At 43.7% G+C, this 22,020-nt stretch overlaps 1 protein-coding gene across 10 annotated transcripts in view; it reads left to right on the forward strand.

The window, feature by feature from the left end:
* Positions 1-22,020, forward strand: part of EPHA5 (EPH receptor A5) — a 210,898-nt gene that overhangs the window by 172,524 nt on the left and 16,354 nt on the right. For 4 of the 10 annotated variants that reach the window (XM_058837666.1, XM_058837667.1, XM_058837672.1 and 1 more), the window contains 4 exons: positions 1,307-1,456; positions 5,932-6,125; positions 9,303-9,458; positions 13,130-14,141. In XM_058837666.1, the coding sequence (XP_058693649.1) occupies positions 1,307-1,456; positions 5,932-6,125; positions 9,303-9,458; positions 13,130-13,346 (717 nt within the window). In that variant the 3' untranslated portion in view covers positions 13,347-14,141. Of the gene's footprint in view, positions 1-1,306; positions 1,457-5,931; positions 6,126-9,302; positions 9,459-13,129; positions 14,142-17,721; positions 18,774-22,020 lie in introns of those variants that run through there. The other 6 variants (XM_058837668.1, XM_058837669.1, XM_058837674.1 and 3 more) reach the window with 3 other exon arrangements.

Genomic DNA, 22,020 nt, shown 5'->3' on the forward strand with positions numbered 1-22,020 from the left:
TCCCAACCCAAGAAAGAGCTGCTCCAGCCTCAGTGCTCTGCTCCTGCTATGCCCATGTGGCACTGGCACTGGAGAGAGGGGATGGGCAGGACCCAGCCTCATCAGCACAGACTTGGAGAGAGAGCCTCCAGTATTAATGTCAGTGACTGGCACACCTTGGACACGTTTTATTACTGTGTTTTTCCAAGGGTATTGTTTTGTGGCTGGTGAGAGCTGTCTGGAGTCACGTTCCCAGATCCTGCAGACATCGTGGAAAGGAAAGGCCTTTCAGCTTTTGTCAGTCATGGTGATGGGACTCGGTGCACAGCTGGACTGGCACTTCCCTGCAGGCTGAGAGGCTCTTGGCCAGCCCTGCTGCAGCTCCCATGTGCTGCCAGGTGCTAATTGGCACTGCTGAGAGTCTGGCCCTTCACTGAAGGCATGCGCTGCTGAGCCTGTGAATAAGTGATTATGGGAAGAGACTTTAAAAAAAGTTGCTTTGAAAACGTGTTCCAAATCCTGTCTTTTTCCAATAACAAACACTGTTAGGGGGCATTCGGGGAGACCTTCCAATATTTAACACTGAGAGGAAAGGACTTCACAGTAAAATATTTTTTTATATAAATCAAGGGACACAACTCTTTAAACCCAATGAGAAAACTATTCCTTAATCCTGATTCTCCTTTCCTTCCCCCTTCCCTTCTCAGAGCTGATCTGAAGTTTGATTTCTAAAGTGATAGAAAGGAGAAGAGGAAACAGCAAAGCACATTTGACAGCTGTGGCATCATTTTCAGTCCCACAGCAGAGGCCAAGCAGGCTGGTCTTTGCACACACAGATTTCTGTGCCTGCTACACAGATCTCTCTGCAGGACCAGGACTGCATTAAAATAAAAAATAAAAAAAAAAAGAAGAAAAGGGAATTACTTCCGCAGCAATTTGCATGAAACCCTTGTTAGATCAAAGTCTTCCTCAGCTTCAGAACTGTCTGTTCCTCCCCTCTCACCCTCAGAAATGGAAGAACTGTATTCCCTTACCAACCCGTGCAACATAATTGAGATGTTGATCCTATACATGTCCCAGCATTCAAACAACAAACCTTCAGGACAGCCAATTAGTAGGCAGCCTACAAATGCTTATGGGCTGAGATAATGTGGAAAGGGGCCCCATGCTGTCAAACAGATTTACTTTAAAATTCAATGTCTCTTTCCAGAGAGAAAATAACATCCCTTGGTGCTCTGAGAAGAGCTGTTTCGGCTTTTTTCACATGTTCTCTGCCCTCCGCTGCAATCTGTTTTTTGGGGTTTTTCTCCATTTCTTTTCCATTTAGGGAGGGAAGATCCCCATTCGATGGACAGCCCCTGAAGCAATTGCCTTCCGCAAATTCACATCTGCCAGCGACGTCTGGAGCTACGGCATTGTGATGTGGGAGGTGATGTCCTACGGCGAGAGGCCTTACTGGGAAATGACAAACCAAGATGTAAGCATGTGCCAGAGCTGCTGTGTGATGGGACTTTGAGGGCTCAGCATTCATTCTGCAATCAGAAGCAGAATGGGGACAAGAGGAGGAGAGCTGCCATAAAAATGGCTTTGCTCCCCCATGCCAGACAGAAATGATCCTCCCGTTTGATGCTCTTTTTTTTTTGCAGCAACCCAGAACAGGCTGTGCACAGAGGGAAGTGTGTCTGCACGGAGGCAAGGCTGCTTCCCCCAGCAGACCACTGGAGCTTCACTAATGCTGTTAGAGCTGGAGCCTGTCCCTCCTCTGCTTAATGACACAGGCCTGCCAGGGGATAGATGCTGATAAACTGGCAGCGTTTCAGTTGTGTGTTCAAACCCCTGCTGCCACATAAAGCAGAAACTCAAGAGAGTCATGGTAAGGGCTTTGTTTCCCGGCAGAAAAGCTGGGTGATCTGATCTAGTGACAGCAGTCCACAGAGCTGCATCTTGGTTGTTCTTGCATTGCTGATCTCAAGAGAATTAGTTTTGCTCTGGTTGTGAACATCTTTTAAGTCTGTGCTTGCACACGCTCTCATTCATTTGTCCAGTACCCTTCAAGTTGTGTCCCCTTGCTCCTGGGTTCCAGTGCCTCCTTGAGTCTCTGACCTCGAGGCCACCCTCCGAAGCATCTCCAAACAATGAGATGCCTGGGAATATTCTCTCCCCCCATGACTGCAGCTCCAATCCCAGCCTCAGTAAAGATCTCTTGATCCTTCTGCAGGGTTACATTCTACCCTGATCTCACCATCAATATCTGTCCTTATCTAAGGCTAAAAAATTTTAAACCTGGGGTAGCCAGATTTTCTAGGTCACTCCTTCCTCTTCACATCTCTGAGAGCTATGATTTGCAAAGGTCTCTGACCACACCAGCTAGTCATGATGTCAGATTCACCACGGGGTATGTGGGGCAGCTCTGCTACCTGTGGAAATCCTGCTGCTGGGTGGTTTTCCTCTGGTCACAATACTTGGTGTTTCATCCTTTCTGCTTTTTTGAGCAGCATTCATATTCCAATGACTTTTCTGCCATTTCACTGGTAGCAAGGGCCCTGGCTGAGCATTCTGCTCTTACTGAGTTTTGTTAGCAAGCCTTTGCCATCAGTGGATGTTACTACCTGTCATGCTGAGCTGCTGTCTCATCTCACTTTGAGTCCAGGCATGGAAAGGAGCAGTACCTTTGAGATGGTCACGCCATGCTTCTTGCCAGAGACCTGAGTGCGCTGTTTGGCATGAATGCCTCACTGCTCCTGCATTGCTGAGGCTGTCACATTTGCAGGAAGTTCAGTAAAGCAGCATGTACCTACACAGGGATTTATCTTAATCAAATACAGGGACTTGCTTCCATAGTCTCTGCAGAGGATGCAGCAGTTGAGAGCCAAGCTTTTTCGCTCACACTGAGCACTGTAACTATCTGTAATGCTGATGCACTGGCAGAGCACAGATGTTGTTCAGTAAATGCCAGACTAAGATTGAGGCTGGTGCCAGTGAAGTAATGTTCTGTGGCCGGGGGAGTCCCTTGTCAGAACTGTTCCAAAAAGCCCAAATGCCTCCATGTTCTGTAGGGCACAGACTTACCTGGAATGAAAGCAGAAAACAAAGGACTAGTGAGGTGTTTATGAGCATCAGTTCCTGCTTAGGCTTTGCTTGTGTAACCTCTGTGTTACTTGCCTCTGCCCTTTGTGCAGATGATAAGTGCTTGGATGGTGGTGGCATAGGAACTTAGTTCAGTGCTGGAGTATATTTCTCATGCAGTTCTTCCTCCTTCATCTCCTGAAGGTGTCCTCATCTTCCTCCTCTGCTTGTGTTGACAGAAGAGTCACTGGTGTTAGATACGTAATTGGCTTTTGTGCAGGGGAAAAAGGGGTCACATAAATTTTGGACTGTTGCGCAAGAGTTTCTTGTTGCATGCCTTGTAGTTAAAGCCCATCATTTTCAAGCACAGCTGATGATGAGCAAAATTATTCTCATGGTGTTAGAGATGGCTTGCTTTAAAGGAGGTGAAGTGTGACAGGGCAAGAAATCTTTTAAGGCTACAAATCACATTTTAAAGTCATGCTGGTTTCTGGATGGACCTCTAAAAATATGCTTTGGCTTGACCACAAGATAAGGCTTTGATGGAGGAATTATTGAGAGGAATACTGTGGCCTGTGTTGCATAGGTTGATAAGCTAGATAATCACGGTGGTTGATTTTTAGTGTTCAGACTGGTGAATCTGTGAAAACACCACTGAGTTTTGCTTTGGTTTATTGGAATAGACTATCCCAAATTGTCCTCCTCTAAAAATCCAGTTCAGTCACCCCAAGCCATAACTGAATAATGTTTGTCCAGAAGAGGAAGAGAGACAAAAATGCCTCCTTAGGTGCAAATTCTAAATCTTCCAAGTCTTACAAAGCAGTACACACCATTGAATGGAGCAGCAAATGTTCCATTTTCTTATTTTCTAATCACTGTGGTGGCTACAAGTAACTCAGTCTTTGTTGTTTCAGTTGTTTTGCTCCTCTTACTGCTAGAAGGCACCTTCAGATATAAGAGTGTATTTCAGCATCCTAGCTTCTTGCCGTATTTTGATACCATTTACATTGTATCACCAGGACGAATGACATCCTGTAAATTGAGTTAACGCTATTGATTGTGATGTTACTGCCAGGAATATCCAGCACGCATAACCCCACTGCAGATATAGTTCAGATATTCTGATCTGGTGCCAGATGGTCTGCTCCTTGTCTTGCTACTATTTTCTTTCTGCTACAGTTGGAGGGTGACCCATTATTGTTATAAATACAGACGCGGACACAGCAAATAACATTCTCATGGCTGTGCCACACTGAAGCTTTTTCTTTATAGGGCAGCTGTAAATGTGGAATCAGGGACCAGCTGAAAAGCATGGTGTAAAGAACAGAGAGTATAAATAGCACAGTGGGGTGGAGCTGGGAGCAACAGCCAGGCCATAGAAGAGATTGCCTTGCAAGTGCAGGTGAGGTGGAGAGTGGTGGGTGTGCAACTGCTCCACTGACAGATGAAATCTCAGATGGGCACGAAGGGACTGCACATGTTGTGGCCCAGATCGTCTGATGTGCTTTTTACTCTTGGAGGAGATTATCAATCCTCACCTAACTGCTTCTCTGCTGCATACATCCTCAGAGAGTTTGAGGTTGCCAGTCCTGCTGCTCAATCAGCCTGGCTCCTTCCTGCGACTCTTACGCTTAACAAAAAAGCTCTGTGGTGGAGGACAATTTAAAAACAACCCATGAAGTCCTGAATTTTGAAGCCTTCTGAAATGCAGTGCTAGCCTGATACAGCTCATCCTGTACTACTCATCTAGCAACTAAATAACAAGACAACAGCTTCCATGTTAACTACAGAGGCTTCTTCTTCTTCAGCACAGGATGGTTCCAAATTGTGAGGCAGTGCCTAAAATGAACGGCATTTGAGGTAGTCTTTGGAGTGGACAGTGAAGCACATGTGGTTTTCATGTGGACATAGCAAATATCTGCTTCCAGCTCCTTTTCATCTAGGAATCTTGGGAGGGTGTGAAGATGGGCTGCCATGACTCCCTTGGCACAGACACAGAACCTTGTGGCTTGAAACATGAGCTGCATTCTCCTGAAAATTGTAGTGGTTCAAAGTGGGAACTGCTGGGCTTAAAGCCCTGCCACAAACCTGCCCCAAACTGGGGAAAACAAGTTGCCTTCTGCAATTCTGCCCTCATTTATTCATTTCTGCCTTTCAAGAGGGCAGGCAACACATATGCATACCACTTGTTTTAGATATAAAACCATAGATGGTTTGTATTTGAAATCAGTGCAACAACTCCCCTGGTTTTAATTTACATACTCTTGGACTGACATTTTAAATTCCTGGCAGAAATGTGGCCACACTAAGAAACTACTAGACCCAGACAGTATTGAATGATATATGAGATGGTTGTTCTGCCTCTGCCTTGAATCCATCCATCAATTAGCATTCAAAGTCTCTTTTGAAATACAGTCAGACTTTTATTACTGTAATACAAATTTGTGGTCTAGCACATGCCTTTTCATTTAAAAAGAAGCCAACATCTGAATAAACAAAATCACTGCACTCCAATAAGATGCCAGAAAGCCCTGTAGGCTCTTTTTCATGGATTTAGCATAGGCTCCAGGAGTTTCCTGGTATATAACGTAGAGACCACAACTGAGCTTTGAACAAGTGCAACCAGGCAATCTGGCCCCCTGGTTGCAGCAGTGCCTTGGCTTTCTAGATTCATTTTGCAATGACTAAAAATAAAGTTATTCAACCCATCCCATAAAAAATATGAAAGATAAAGGGGCTTACTGAGCTTGCCTCTCGTGTGCAGAGTTGGGGGGTGGCAGGATTTTTTTGTGAGCATATTGCTGATCCCAGAGTCCTGTGTTAAAGTCAATTTGCATTTGGGAAAAAGATGAGGGGAAGAAAAGCCTTGTGTTTTGTGTCCTGTAGGTGATTAAAGCCGTGGAGGAAGGCTATCGCCTGCCAAGTCCCATGGACTGCCCTGCTGCTCTCTACCAACTAATGCTCGACTGCTGGCAGAAAGACCGCAACAGCAGGCCCAAGTTTGACGAAATTGTCAGCATGTTGGACAAGCTCATCCGTAACCCGAGCAGCTTGAAGACATTGGTTAATGCATCAAGCAGGTACAGACTCAGCCCAGAACCACTTCTCAGAGCAAGCTCCCTCTCTGAATACCCACTCCTAGGTTTGGATTCCCTCTGGTTATTTAGCCTGCGTGTGTTCTTGGGCGAATGTTCCTTCAGCTTTGTTATGTCCAGGGGAGTTGACTCATATCAACTTTTTCTGTTGCAGCTGGCAGCCAAGTGAGCAATTCACTCACTCTAAATGTAGTGCTGCTACCACAAAGAAAATTACCGTGTTCTGTCTTTCAGAAGCAGGAGTTTTGGCAATACTTTGTCTGTGACTGTGCTCTACTGCAAGGGTTAGAGAAGGCAAGACTTGAGTGTATGAGGTAGATAGTAAACACTGCTCCAATTACCTGCCTGTTGACTTTATCTTGGTAATACAAACAAAAAGTGTCTCTTGGGTAAACTCTTAGGATGTGCAAAGCTCGTGGATGTCCAGGTACATCCTTCCACAACTATTCCCAGGCATGCTAGCCACCACAAGTTGTGAGAGTCTTGGTAATTGCAAGAGGAGGTATCTGGTTCCCAAGGTGCTGTACACAAACCCTTTGCTAAGACCCCATTAAGTGAATAGAACAGCCAGTTTCTATTTAAACATAAATCTGAATAGCTACAAGGTAAACACAGTCAAGAAATAAAGCTGCACTTGGGGAGAAAGAGCTAAGTAGTCTTGGAGAGGCTTTTTCTATTTTCACTGTAAGCACACATTTACATCTGAGCCATCAGTGTTGCTAATCATGCAGTCCCTCCCAAGGCGGAAAAGAAGTTTTATTTATATTTTTATATATATATATATGTATGTATATTATTGCTGCTTCACTGATGGCAGTGGAGTTCCCCAGATTAACAGTAGAAAAGGCCCTTCAGAAAAGTTTATCCTCAGAGGAGGGACAAAAAAAGATACGTCGTTTTCTTTAAGCAGGAATGAGGGAGACAAGATTAGGTTAGACTGGTGCTGTGGGCCAAAACAGGTATACTGCTGTGAGTTTATTGTCATTTGTTCCCACACCTTCCAAGTGAGCCTTGCACAACTGCATGTGGCACATCTGCCCTGCTGCAACTGGACATCTCTGCGGTGTCCCTGCACTTGGCATTTTGTGCACTGAAAGAGAAGAACCTGAAAATTCTGTTAATGTTTTTAAATATGAGATAGATCTGGTTCATTGGGCTATTTTACATATACCATTAACCAACTGAAGAAGAAATTATTCTTGTTAGCAATTAGATGTAACATCAGTGCCAGCAAACCTGCAGGAAAAGGTTTATGACAGCATAAAATATGTGAGGTTCTCTTTTATTTTCAACTCAGAATAGTTATTTTCCAGGCCTGTTATGTGGTGTTTCCTGCACTCTTTTATACCAAACTGTTATGTCAGATAGGAAAATAGGCAGGAAACCACTTCCTTGAGCTGCTAAGCACTTTGCTGATGTTTTATTCCATGAATGGGTCCATGCAATTCCAAACCTCTCCTTTTCAGAGCTGGTGTGGATATTTTTGATATAGATAGAGCACCTGAACAGTCAGGCTTTGGAGCTGTGTTTCTGTTCTCATAGATTGCTGTGCTCAGACCATAGTAATTCCAAATGAATCATAATTTCAATATAGAGCAGCTGTAAAGGATTTTTTTTTATATGTAATGTGTTTTTTATGGAAATTCTCATTAATGCAAATAAGGGAGGAAGTCACTCTCTACATTACAGCATGTGCTATGATATCACTAGGTACCTCCTGACATTAGTGATGAAAATCCACTTCTCATTATGATTACTTAGGAGTTTTGAATTTCTCATGTGTATAAAACGTTATGGGAAGCCATTATGTTCTTGGTACTGCAAGTGTTCACATTTTATTAGACCCTTCAGCATCGGTATTAAATAAACAAATAATACTAATGTGCTCATAAAATATATGAAGATTCCTGAAGTGCTATAATAATATAATATCCCAGCTCTCCTTCCAGTTGAAAGTCTTTTAAGTGTAATAGCCACCATCAGAGGCTCACCCAGAAAATGGGAGGTTTTTTTCACCTGCGGGTAATAATCTTTTCGCAGGGCTTGTGTTAGTTGTGTGCCCGGTTTTACAAAGCAGGGAACAGACCTGGTTTCTTTCCCGGCTGACCTTGGACAAGCCCTCTTTTCTCCCCGCACATCATTAGCGGGCCGGTGGGTGCTGCCCCTGCCGGGTACCGCACGGGTGCTCCAGCCGCGGGGGATGGTTATTATCCGCCTGAATTCCTCCTTCCCTGCGTGCCGCAGCTGGGCAGGGAGCGATGGCCGTGGCAGGGGCTGGAGCGAGGGTGTGGGAGCAGGAGTGTACCTCTGCTGGCAGGGCTGGAGCGTGGCTGGAGCATTGCTGCTCTCTGCAGGCTCCTGGGATGCTGCCGGCATCCGAAACCCTGCAGGAGCAGCCCCGGACTGCTGATGCTCCCTGGGCTGTGAACAGCTGCCTGCCACTGATGGCCACTGCTGGGAAATGGCATCTGGGCTTCAGCTTCCAGCCTCTGCGCCGCCTTAAGTTAATTATGAGCTTTAAAGGTAGAGGAAGAGAGCAAAGCAGGAGTCATCAAAGCCAAGGCTTTGAAGCAGGAGTGACTGGGGGAGCCTGCTTGTGGCCAGGTGTCCCCCTGAGAATCAAGCTTTCTGACACTGTTTTCATAGTTTCTAAACACTTTCCCAGGAAAATAACTACAAACATAGATGTTTATACATTCTATTAAAGATATGTCTTTTGATGGACATTTCTTTGACCAGTGTGGTTAGGAAAGTGACCTAACTATCCAATCCCTGGTTGTTGTCAAGAATCTATAAATACTGAAACAACAGAATAAAGCTTCTTCTTCCTCTACCACACATCGAGCGGTGTCTGTGTAAATCATTTTGTGTCCGACAGTGACAGCCCGGGGTAACTGGGATGGATGCCACTCCTCTCCTCCTCTTTCTGCGTGTGGAGGGGACCTGAAATGGCAGGAGCTAACTCAAGAATGGGTAAGGTTGCAGGTGAAGTGCTGTGTTTGACACGTTGCTTATCAAGCCTGTTAGGAGGATTTGGGCTGCAGCAGTCACTGAAAGTGGAAGAATCATCTTTACCATAAAAAAAAGTGCAAGCAACTTGAGTCCTGTTGTGTATGTCTCAGTGCTGATTCTACTTGCTTCTTTTTTTTTGCTTATCTTTAGGGTGTCAAATCTGTTGGTAGAGCACAGTCCGGTCGGGAGTGGTGCCTACAGGTCCGTGGGTGAGTGGCTGGAAGCCATCAAAATGGGCCGATACACAGAGATCTTCATGGAGAATGGATACAGTTCAATGGATGCAGTGGCTCAGGTGACCCTAGAGTGAGTAGTGTCCAGATCATTTTCACCTCATTTCTCAGAATTGCAACGGGAGGAGGGAGGAGAAAGACAAACCATTCAAAAATATCCGAGGATGAGGCTGTAGAAAGGGAAAATGTTATCCTGTGTTTGCAGTCAGCAGTTTCCCTTATAGCATCTCTATTGACAAGTGCAGGCAAGACTAAAATTTACAGTCACTACATTGGCAGCCAGAACTTTGTCTCCTTTACTCAGAAATTAATGCATGAGTTTCTGTAATTGCCAGGCCACCCTCTTGGCCTGGCAATTACAACCCACACAATGGCAGTTGATTATTTGGGGTTACCAACAAAATAAACCCTCTACCCTAACTAGTAAACCTATAGGTGCTAGAGTCCCTGCTGAGACATCCTGGCTTCACAGCAGATGATGAGCTGGTTTCACGGCTGGTCTGGATATAACCCAGTGAACAGTGAAGCCCAGTAAGGTGTGGAAATGGTATTCAGCATTAACAGAAAATAGATAAGAGTTGATGCCAATGCAAGAGCATCAGCAACCCACACCTCTGGGGGACAGGCTTCCTGAATGACACCCTTTCTTCTGAATGTGCCTGTGGTTTTTGCACGTGGGTGTGACTGCAGTAGAGGCAACAAAATGACTTGGTAAATGCCTCAGGGCTGCTAATTTGCTATGCTCCACCTTTAATTGCCTGCCTTGCTCGTGTAATTGTGTCAGTACTTTCCTGCTGCTGCCTGCGCTGTCTCCAGCTCGCCTCAAAGCCTGCCTTTCTAGCTGGGTTAATTCGAGCTTAGTTCACTGCAGGCATTAAGGCAGAATGGGAAGAATTGTACTCTGCTGCTTTGGAGAAGGTTGTGTCTCCTCTGACCACATGCAGATTGCCACTGCACATACAGAATTGCTTCTGAGGATTAAGAATAAACCAAGAAAAATACCCCCACTCCACAGAACTGCATCATTTGCTCCTGTCTGCCACAGTGGCTGCTGTGGAGCTCACCGTACAGCACAGGGGTGTGATGCAGGTCAGTGACATCTCCATGGAGTTCAGTTTTCCATTACATACGTGGAGGGAAGTGTAGGAGCATATCTGCTCTCACTCTGATTTTATTTGCTCCACTCACACCATCAATGTTTGCCCCTTACACCTGGACTCATCCAGTGTCTTTTCAACCATTCACGTGAAAACCCTGAGCTAGGGATGAAGTCCTCTCCAGCAACTGTCTGGGAAATCAGGGTGCATGGATTCTTACCTAGATCATCCTCCTTTGAGCTCTTGAGACCCTTACAGGTTGTTTCCCAGCCTTGTCCTGCAGTTATGTGTCATGTTACTTGGGCTTTTGAGGACTCCACAGTTTAGACTGATAATCTACAAACACTGACCAAGGAAGAGGGCACCCATCCCCAGGCTGTCAGAGTCCACACAGCAGAAATAGCCAGCCAGAGGCTGAGTGGGAAGAAGGAGAATAGGATGAAGCAGTAATTTATGAGAAAAGGAAAACATTGAAGCATTCCCCTCCACAGTACCACCCCGATCTGATAACCAGAGCAACTTCTGGTAGAACATGCATGTTTGTCTAAAATCCATCACAGATTTATTGCTGTTTGGCTTAATTAGTCATAACAAAGAAGAAAATTAGGCTTCTAGCTTGTTCCTCTTTAGAATTTTCTGCGGTTTCAAGAGCTCTACACAAAATGCTCAGAAGTAAAATGCTTTTGTTTGGGTCACAGAACATGTTGACTTGAAAACCAAATTAGTGGGTGTTTTCAACAGCAAATTAGATAGTTTACTTATTTGTGTAACTTCACACAATCTTACTATCCCTCCTACACCGTCTTAAGCATCTCATGCTGCTGACAAAAGCATTCCCAACCTCCAAACTCCTAAAGCACAGCATTTCAGATTATGAAGTAAGATCCTTAATTTGACTTTAAAATTTAATTATTTCCCTGTGTTTACTCTTTGGTATTCCAGAAATTTCAAAAATGTCCCGCAAAACCTTTTCAGGTGATGCAAAAAGTGCTTTAAAATGTTTTTTCTGCTTGGCAATGAACCAAGAAACCCATTACCTGCACAGTTCTAGCCAGAAAGGCAAGTTGGTTTGAAAGTCTTTAAATAAGATTATAGCTGCCAGAGATGCTCTGACTCTCACCAGCTGCAAACCTCCTCAAAGGCCCCCATACCAGGTTCCAGGATGTCCTCTGTGGCACAAATGTCATCCTGCTGGTCCCAGTGGAGACAGCATGTCTGAGCTGCCCAGCTTCAGCTATCTTCTGGGCTTTTAGAACAGCAGAGCAGTGCAAAGGAGCTGATGCCTGGCAGCCTGGGGGAGCTTTTGGGTTTGTTTTTTTAAACTGGAAGGAGGCATTTCATGGGTCCATCTTCCATTTCAGTTGAAGCTGAAAAAAACGTTGAAACCTATTCCAGCTAGTTATCCATGTCAGCAAATAAATTCCCCCTCCTCACCCCAGCTGCCTATGGACAGAGATTCTTGCAGAGATGCCTGCTTGGTTCTTCTCTGTCAGCCCCCACACCTTTGCTTTGCAGAGGTGGCTTGGCAAGAAGGCTTGACCCCACTGAGGTCTATTTTTGAAAAACCTGTGGAAAATTAATCAAAAGGCCAAGGAGCCATCCAAATCAAAACTTCTCTCATTCATCTCAGAAACAGTAAAAAAAGAAAAACCAGCAGATTCTCAGCTGTTGAAAAAAGAGAAACCATCATAACAGCTTAAGAGGAAAAGTGTCATGTATTGAAGTCCTGAACTCAGGCTGATGTAAACTGGGAGACTGCCCTTAAAAAATAAAGTAAGAGAGAAAAATGGCTTCTGGTGGGCTCAGCTGAGACTCTCATGGGTTCTCCAGAAAATAAACACCAGAACAAGCAAAGTTCTTTAAAGGTTGATATAGGGTTGCTTTTCTGGAGGTTATAATTTTTTTTCTCCCTGTAAAAGGGAGGAACAAAACATTTTGTACTCTACAAAGGAGAATTCAGGTTAAATGTTCCTTGTCATTTTTAATAGAGGCAACTGTTCTATATATTCCAGAGCTGGGACTTGGGGGGATCGGGTGAAAAGATGATGTGAACATATGAAAGTAGCTTGCTTTCCCCAAATGACATCAGTAAAACAGTCTTTACAATTTAAGAGGTTGCCTTCAAATACCACCCAAAATTATCTTTACTAAATTAAACCGTGGAGGATACAGATGTAGAAATTAGGTGGATAACAGAAAAAGCAGGAAAAAAAACCATATGATAAATGTAAAGAATTTCTAAAATCTACTAAAAAAAAAAAAACTGCTAGTGCTGTAGGAGGAGTTGGCCATAACACTGATAGGACTGGTAATTGTGGGTGCCCAGCTTGTGGCTTCTTTACAGGACCTGGTTAAGATAGCTGATGTTCAGCATTTTTATTTTAAAACCTCCCTCCCCTGGCACGAAAAGCAAAATCCTGATTACCATTCTGATTCTTTCAAACTGATGGCTTGATGCATTTATCCCAGAAAAGAGATTAGTTACAATTCCTGAAATTTCTGAAATTTCAAATTAGTGACAAATTTCTGAAAGCAAAAGATTAAAAATCTAAGTTTGATGAATATCACCCCAAGTCCTAAGCTCTGCCTACTTAAGCAAAGACCTGAAAATGTATGTGTTCAAACAAAGAGTGATTTCTACATTTAGCTCTAATTCTTGCAAAGGGATGAATCACCTTGTGAAAAGTGGAGCCTCACCCTCCACCCTCTCTTTCCAACTGGATATCAGACTTGAAGGGAACCTTTCCAGTGGACCAGACCTGCTCTTTAAACTTGTGGACCACCTAGTGACTTTGAGTGTGTCTGGAGCTCTTTCAATCCACTGCAAGAATAACTTTACCAGGACAATACTCAAGAATAGATAGATCCATGACATGAGGTTCAGTCTGACCCTTGACTGGACCAATTACTAACCATGTGGACTACATATTTTCACCTTTTGAAAGATCTGTACTCACTGAATCTCAGGACACCCTGTTGTTTGTTATTAGATGAAGAGCTCTGAATATTTGTAATAATATGTGTTGTGTTGCTTTGCATTGTATATATTTTTCTTCTAAAATAAAATAAATTATTTATTAAAAGTTATACTGGATGAAGAACATTTAAGAGTTCACCTGCTCTAGATTCTTATTCTTAACCTGAAATCTCAGTCCTGGGATTGTGATGTGTCTGCTTCTGAACAAATTCTCATCTTGTAATCAAGTAGAATGGGAATTACGAGTAAGAGCAGATGAACTCTTAAAACAAAATTTTTTTAAGTCCTCATTTCATGCAAATGTCCCTAGCAAGCAGATTCCTCTCTCTTTAGCATCGTCTGAAGGTCTTTGAGGTTCTTCTTGTTTCCCCTCATTCAAACTGACAACTAACTAACTCCATGAGTAGTCCCAGCCTGCATGGGCAGCTGTAGTTACACCACGTGCAGAAGAGTGGTGAGACCTGCCCTGGATGGGAGATGGAATACAAAATATCTGTGGTAGGCTGACGGCTGCTGACCACGGAGATCTTTCAGGACTGTGGCCCTTTTGCTTGCATGACTAAACCGGCTGGTGAGGGGGTTGTATTTTATGTGGCAATCCAGTCCTAGTCTACACTGTGTTTGGCAAACTGGTCCATGGTGTATAAGTAGTTCTATTTGTAAATAAAATGTTTTAAATCTATTTCTTACAACATGGAGACTGTGAATTCAACCCTTGCAAATGGAGGCTGTTGCAGGGAAGGGCACACTGTGTTGTCACTGGCATGTTGCAGCTGGGCTTCCGTGCAAGGCAGTGGTAAGAGAGCAGCTCACATGCAGCTGTGTACAGGCTGCTTGGGATGAGCTGACACCAATTTTCCCCTTTATTTCCTTGGCTTTTTGGTCATCTTAGGTAAGCCTTTTAATACCTTGTTGACAAGTGATTCAAATTCCTGCCTGCTTTCATTTCCAGCCCTACATGAATGGAAGAAGTGAAAAGATAAAACTTTCCTCCCTAAAATGAGAATAAAAGTAGTCTCCTGGCTGGGGAGGCCGAGTGTTTTGGAGCAGGGAGACCACCCAGCACATGGGTGCACGAATCTCCACTGCAGAGGCACGCACAAAACCCAACACCAGGGGTCAGGTCACTTCCACAGCAAGGAGCAGCCTGGATCCTGATCGCAGGTGTTGTTTGCCCGCGGGTCTCGCTTCTGCCTTTTCCTGCAGGGAAAGTGCATTTTTACTGTAAAGCCTCAGTGGATGTCTGCACATATCTCCTCTGCAGAGCTGAGCCCAGTGAAATTTCCACTTGGCTGCAGTAACATGAACCAGGCAACTCCAGACTGGAGCTTAAAGGCTATTGTTTTTGCAGCCCTTTGGCACAGAAGTTGTTGGGGGTTTTTTGTCCCCAAACCAGCTGGTTTGTGCACCCAGTTCTGTTCAAAATTGTCTTCTGCCTTACACCGCTTTAAGTCCTTCAGCACTGGATGCATGGGAGCATGCAATGTGCTGTAAGTCACGCTTGAAGCATCTTGAGCATTAAAGCTCCTACATTCTCTAGGCAGTTTTTAGAAAGTTTTGTTGTTGTCCTTGCTTTGTGCAGGGTGGCTTTTGAATAAAGCTGCTGATTTTTATGCTTGGCAAGCATCTGGTTCATGAGCTGTGTCTTCTGGTTAATCTTTGCTGAGGTGAAAGACCCCACTGTAGTGTTTTTCCCCTCTCTGAGGGGTCCCCCATGCTTTTGGCTGGTGGCTTCACATTTGAGAGAATTTGATATTCAAAAAAAAATAAAAAACTGGACTGGATCCCCTGGTGAGCAGTTAATGTATTGAAAACAGAAACTCTTTTTTCTTCTTTCTCTCTTGTAAATCAATGAGACACTCCTCAAGGATATTAAGGGGATACTGTATGGGGGGAAAAAAAAGGCTGTGTAGTGAACTGGGTGGGGGGCTTGTTGGATTGATCGGGCTGTGTGTGAAAGGCCAAGAAATGCATGCTTTTCTCAGAGTTTCAGGCTGTTTTTTTCCAGCATAACATGCGAGAGTGTCAGAAATTATACATCTGTGAAATATGTGGTACTGGATTTTCAAAAGAGCTCAGCTTGCACTTTAGGTACCTGGGAAAAAAAAAGCTGATTTTTCAAAAAGTGCCAGCAGAGCAGGACTCAGCAGGGGGAAGATGGATGTTGTCTCTTTTAAAAATCAGGTCCTATACTGTGTTGGTTTTGGGGGTTGGTTTGTTTTGGTTTTGTTTTGTTTTTTGTTTTTTTTGATCTCTGGTGTGAACTTCCTACTGTGCTGTGTACATAAAATAAATTGCATGTAACAATAGCATTACTTCATTTTCCTTCATTATTAAGATGGCTTGCTGAACTAGTTTCACAATTCAGTGGAGTTAGAAATGAAAGCATGTCCCCCTGAGAAGGCAGACACCTTTTGCAGGTGCTGCAACCTTTTCTCTGCCAGGTAAGGAGCACTGCCGATGTGTCTTATTGACCTCCTTTGCTCTGTGCCTCTTATGTTATGATTTCCCTTTGCATCATCAAGAAGCATTGCTGAAAAAGGGTACAATAATGAAATTATGTGTTTTGCCTGAAGCACAAAACCTGATATTTTCCAAATCAAAAGGCAGAAAACATGACAGTCCTTGGAGAAGTACAGATGTAGCTTTTGGCTTCAACTAGTTTATGTGTTAATGTATTAGCCTTCACTCAAGACTGCTTTTTATTCAAAGCAGCATTCATCTGTGTAATTTGTGGACATGGGTGGTTGGTTGTACTTGCACAGGCGTTTCTGTCCAGCTGCTGAGAGAGGCACACCTCCATGGGTAGCTGGTGTGAAAATGCTTTGGTGCTCCTTGCTCGCCTGCAGTCCAGCACACAGCCCTGCTGTGAACTGTAGGTTTGCAGTTATGTCTCAGGTGATGGTTGGGCTCCCAGGTGTCGCTGGGGATTCCCAGCCTTTGCACGAATGCAGCAGCATGGTTTCCAAAAAGCAGCTGCTTGTTCAAGGTCACCTCTCAGTGGCTTTTGGTGGAGAACTTTCTCCTAAAGGACTTGCACACAGAGTGTCAACAGCTTGGGGATTCACAATGGTATCAGCAGGACCATAAGGTGCAACTTAGAAACATCCTTAATTCATTCCAGTCTGGAGGTAGAAAGTAAGGGACTGATATTTTTTTTAGTGGAAGTCTTCAGACAAAACACCACATCTCTTAAAATCACCCTGCTTCTCTAACAGCTTTTGTGTCTTGTGCTGGAAATATATATGCAACTGTCTTGATGTTTCTGCTGAGCTTTCATTCCTACAATTTCTTCGTTAACACTTTTCCACACAGTAGGAAATCTCTGCAATTACACTCTGCCATAACTGATGGCCTTACCTGGCTTTAGAGGGGTCATTGAATGTGATAGCCCAAGGTCTTGCTGTGGTATTTTCAGGAGATGATTTGTCCCACTCCTGTCTTTAGATGGGATAAATTGTACCCTGAAGGTGCCTCTCCTATGCCATTCACATGAATCACATGAAAGTGATTACCTTCATGTATACACCTGAATTTTGGGGGCGGAGCTGATGACAAACAATCTTTCCTCTTGATCCTGCATTTTTTATTAACTGTCTTATTTTACAGCTTTCCTGTAATGGTAGCCTAGTAGGCAGAATCAACACAAATGCCCTTGGCTTCTAGAATTCACCTCCCCAAAGCAAAACCAAATGTGGGCTTATGGGAAGATTTGCAAAGACCCAAAGGGGAGCTGCTTTGCTAATTCTTGTTGACTTTAAAGAGTCATCAGGATGGTGGCCATGCTTGAGGCTTTTGCCATCTGTGTTTCTTTGGCTTTCCCTCATCTGAAGAGGAAGAAAGCACGGATTGACCTCACTCCTCACTGCTCATATCCAAGATCAAATACCAGCCTCTCCCATGAGAAGAGGAAGCAGCAACATGGGCTTTCTTACATGACTTTTCTCTTGGAAATAGGACTTTTCACGCCTAGCAGAATCTTTGGTCAAAGATGATGCTGACACTTTGCTGTCTGGCTTTTCTCCTTGGCCAGCGAGGTGATTTCATTCAAATCACATCACCTCTCTGAGATGCTGTCAGCCATAAAAAAAAAGAGAAAAATATTACAAATGGGGAAAATAAAACGTGCCAGCTAAACATGGTTCTGGGAGCTGCCAGTGATAACAGGTAGGCACTGGCAGCAGCAGCGCGTGCGGCGCGTGGTGTGCGCGGCGACATGTGCCTAACAGGTCCATGGAACCAACGTCTGCTTTCTCCCACAGGGATTTGAGACGTCTGGGAGTGACACTTGTTGGTCACCAGAAGAAGATAATGAACAGCCTTCAAGAGATGAAGGTCCAGTTGGTGAATGGGATGGTGCCGTTGTAACACGGTTTTTAAAGTTGCTTCCTCAAGTGGGTCGGTCCTGCACTTTGTACTCTAGCCCTGAGATTTATTTTGACTAAAAAAAACCCAAGAAAAGATAAAAAGGGAAATTCGGTGCTTTCTATAACTGAAGGACATTGGCCTCTGCTGCAGCATTTCTAAAGCAGTGTTTGACTAAAGTTTTGCTTTTCTTCCTATTTGTGTCCTCATTTTCATGAAGTCAATGTAAGATGCATGGAACGTGGAAACGAATCTGCTGTACATGAGGTTAACCAGTCTCTTAAGCTTCAGCGGTGATGACAAGCCTTCCACCACATGTTTTCTGTTCATGGGAGGTACATATATATATATAGCACCTTTATATATTGAATTACAGCAACACATGGTAATGCTTCCAAGGACTGACTTGAATGGAGGATTTTTGTGGCCATTCATGGACTCCCAGTAGCTGCAGTCTGCTGAAGTATAACTTCGAGTCTTACTTGTCTACAGAAGTGTATTGAAGAGCAATATGATTAGATTATTTCTCGATAGATATTTTGTTTTGTAAATTTAAAGAAAAGAAAAAAAAATGCTGTTACACAGCATTAAGTTATAGAGACTAGCATATAAACATGTCGCTTGCTCCATGGCAAATACAATACAGGGTGTATATTTTGTTTTCCTCCTTCTGTGTTACCAAGTTCTTTTTATTTGCTCTTTGGGGAGGATAATACGTGATGAAGATGTACATACTGTACAGTTTGCTACGCATCAGGTACAAGATTGGGGCTCATTCCTTGGTTTGTTCCTTCTTTCCTCCATCTTTTACTCAGCCTCCCTTTTGTGTTACCCCTATGCTTTGTATTTTTGCTGCAGTTTGGTTTGATCGACACATAAAGCCTTCAGGAGTTTTGATTATGTATATGAGATAGAAGGAGTTTGCTTAAATAAAGATGTTGCCCTCCTCTTCCTTTACACCATGTGTTGAGGACATCCAGAAGAGGAGAAGTAAAGCATCTGGTTCTTGATGGCCTCCAGCAACAACGTGGCATCGATTTTTCTGTGTCCTGGCCAAAGATAGCATACGGGATTGCCTCTGCACAGGAGCTTTAGCCCCAGTAACCATCACCCAGTGCAGCCATTGCCTCTGTTCCCAGAGCCCAGGAGAGAAAGTGTGAGGTGGTTTTAGCTGGAAGGAAGGAATTCTGTTGTTCCTTTTCTGTTGCTGTGGGTTAAGTCCTGGGGCACAGTGTGGAAATGAGCCTGTGGCCATCCAGTGTGGAGATTTTGTAGTATTTCTCCCACAGTGGCGGGAGTGGGATTATTTTTGGAACTGTACTGTCACAGGCTGTCCCTTGGCATTCTAGGTTTGCTGTGGACCTGGCCACTTTGTGACAGAGCACAGAGGGGAAGGAAGAGCAGAGTAGCCCAACATGGTCACAGCAATAGCATCCCAAGGGCAAGGAGATGCCATTGGTCGGGGGCTAGTGCAGCTCAGATCAGGACTTGGTTGTAGCTGGGGTTCACTGTATCCATTAAAGCCCATGGCTGGTATTTTCAGAGGGACCTGAGGGCAACCCAGTCCCCTGGGAATCACACCAATAAATATTTTGGGGTTGTCCTCCTCTTTTTATTGTACCTAGGATTAAACAGTTAATTTTTATTGTACCTAAGATTAACAGTTAATTTGGTATTCACATGTTGGGCTTTTATTTAGTGAAGACTTAGACAAGGATTTTAAAACAGCTCAGTGGATTGCAAGGGTTTGTTGTTTCTGTAAATATATTGCTTTCTTAGAGTTATTTGCTTCCTGTGGCATCCTTCCTTAGCAATAACATCAATATATGAAGTTGTTGTAGCTCCCTTCATCCCCAGTGCTGCAGAGCCGAGCCCAAAGAGCTCAAACAGCCAAAAGGAGGCCTGTGTCCTTCACGTCTTACAGAAACAGGTTTTGCAAGGCACCTGAAGCTGTTTCAAAGTCTTTCTTCCATTTCCCTCCAGCCTTTGGATGAGATTTGATACACAGAATTATTTTTTTTTACAGAAAGGGGGCATCTAGGAGAAGAGACGGAGTATTTTTTTTCGTAGCAGGAGGGCTTTGTTTTCTTACAGCAAGGCTTCTTCAGGCAGTATTTGCCTGTTCTGAAATGGCCCCCACCTTCTCTGCAGGTGACTGCTGAGTTCCTCAGGAATCAGGAGAAAAAGGAGGGAAAGGAGCCACAGCGAGGTCTAACAAATCTTGATAGTGTCATTTCTCATCCTGTTGTTTCATTCTGGCAGCCACCGGACCACAAAAGAGGAAGAGGGTATCAAGACATAACAATTTCTGCACGGAAAAGAGATTTGTCAAATAATAAATAAGATTATTAGAGCTGTCAGCAGAACAGTCTTCAGATTATTTGTGCCTCCCTGTCTCCAGTGCTTGGGAAAATAACATGTAGGAAGACAGGAACAACTCATTTCACCAGGAGGAATCATCCTTTTGCCTGCACCCATTGGCTGCACTGAGATGCTATTAGCAAATATGTAGCACTCTCTGCCCATCATCTCCACTCATTCCTTTCCTGTTGGCTCTGTGGGAGGAGTTGAACTTGGTCTTTTTTTTTCCTGGGCTCTTAAAAGAAAAATCCCCTTTTCATCATTTGTATTGCTGGGATACCTACCAGATGCTGGAGTAACCTTCAAAATTATAAACCAGTGGAAAACAAAACTGTTCTTAATCCAGACTGCATTTGTAAATAGGGCACCTCTTCTCGCTTCCTCCAATAAATAAATAAATAACCTTTTCTATCTATTTCAAGAGCTGTTCTTGCTACAGATCTCTGTATTAATAGACTTTGTCTTGGGGCTAACATTTAAACATTGTTTTAATGTGTAGGGTCCAAAGGTTACAGCTTCTATGTCCATGAGGAAATTCCAGAGACAAAGGAGATTTTCAGTTCCCATCCAAGAACTGCAAGTACTTCATGTGTTGGGCATGATTATATATGTTGGAGTGTGGCAGAACAAGAGGACAGCAACTTTTTTGGCAGGTTATGTTCTTGAAAAGGGCTGTAGGTGAATTTCCTGCCCATGGTAAGTCCAAGCACTTTGCTTTTCCAGCTCGCTACTGCTGCACCTGAGCCAGCAGATTCTGATTTTCCAGTGTATTTTGGTCATAACTTAGAGGGAGGTATTTCAAAGGATCCAAAAGGTGGAAAGGCTTTTTTTGATACAGTTTTTCATTTTGGGAGAAGGAAGTGTTCCCAGGCGTGGCTTGTATAGACTGACACCCTTGCATTGTGTAACCACCACTTGGAAAAACTACTTGAGTATTAAAAAGGAAGACTGATATAAAAGGGGGAAAAATAAGTAGAAAACTTTACTTATTCCTCCTATATGTTAATAGTGAGAAGGATAAAAAATTAAGATCAATTGTTTTTTCTGTCTATACAGCATTGAACATATTGTAGAAAGTCCCAGTGCTCAAGAAATTGTGACTCCTTGGACTGCTGTGGACTTGAAATTAGATGTTAAGGCAGATGTAGAATACATCAGTAGCAGTCTTAAGGTTAACACTTAGTTGCCAAACGTTTATTGTAATTCCTTAGGGCAGGTAGAGCAGGAGCTGGTGCATCCAGCACTGTCAGAGCTGCAGCATCTGTCTCAGCTCCTTGGCATCAGCATTTTAACTCATAGGAGACTGTAGCATTGCTGTATTTATTCCTCCCCTTCCCCCTCTTCAGATGCTCTCTGTGCATTTTGTTTGTGTACATGGGTTTTTCTGTAGTGTAAGATACAAAGTTTTCTATTTTTTCATAAAAATAAAAACCTTTGACTAACAGCAACATCCAGTTGTGGATCACACATACACTTGACCCCTCAGCTTTCCACAAAGCATCAGGATTTACTCCCTTGGAAGGAAAATATATTCTCTGTAATTTTTTCCTCTCCTAAATGCAGATTTGGTGCTACTCTTGTGGTCTCTGAGGGAAGGAGAGGCCTTTGGGATGAGTAAGACATGTAGACCCACGTGAATGCATCCGGCCTTGTTACAGGCTGTTCCCACTTCTCTCTGTTTGGGGGGGAAAATAATGCTTTTTTAGTCTAGTTTCTGGGGCAAAGGGCCTGCTAAACCAGCTAAGCCCCAGATTGGTCCCTCACTACATATCCCTCAGAAATACCTTTTTTTTGTGATTTTTTTTTTTCCTCCCAAGATGTGATTTTTTCTGAAT

Source organism: Poecile atricapillus, chromosome 4 (genome assembly GCF_030490865.1).
Source record: "Poecile atricapillus isolate bPoeAtr1 chromosome 4, bPoeAtr1.hap1, whole genome shotgun sequence".
In the NCBI taxonomy this organism is placed as follows: Eukaryota; Metazoa; Chordata; class Aves; order Passeriformes; family Paridae; genus Poecile; species Poecile atricapillus.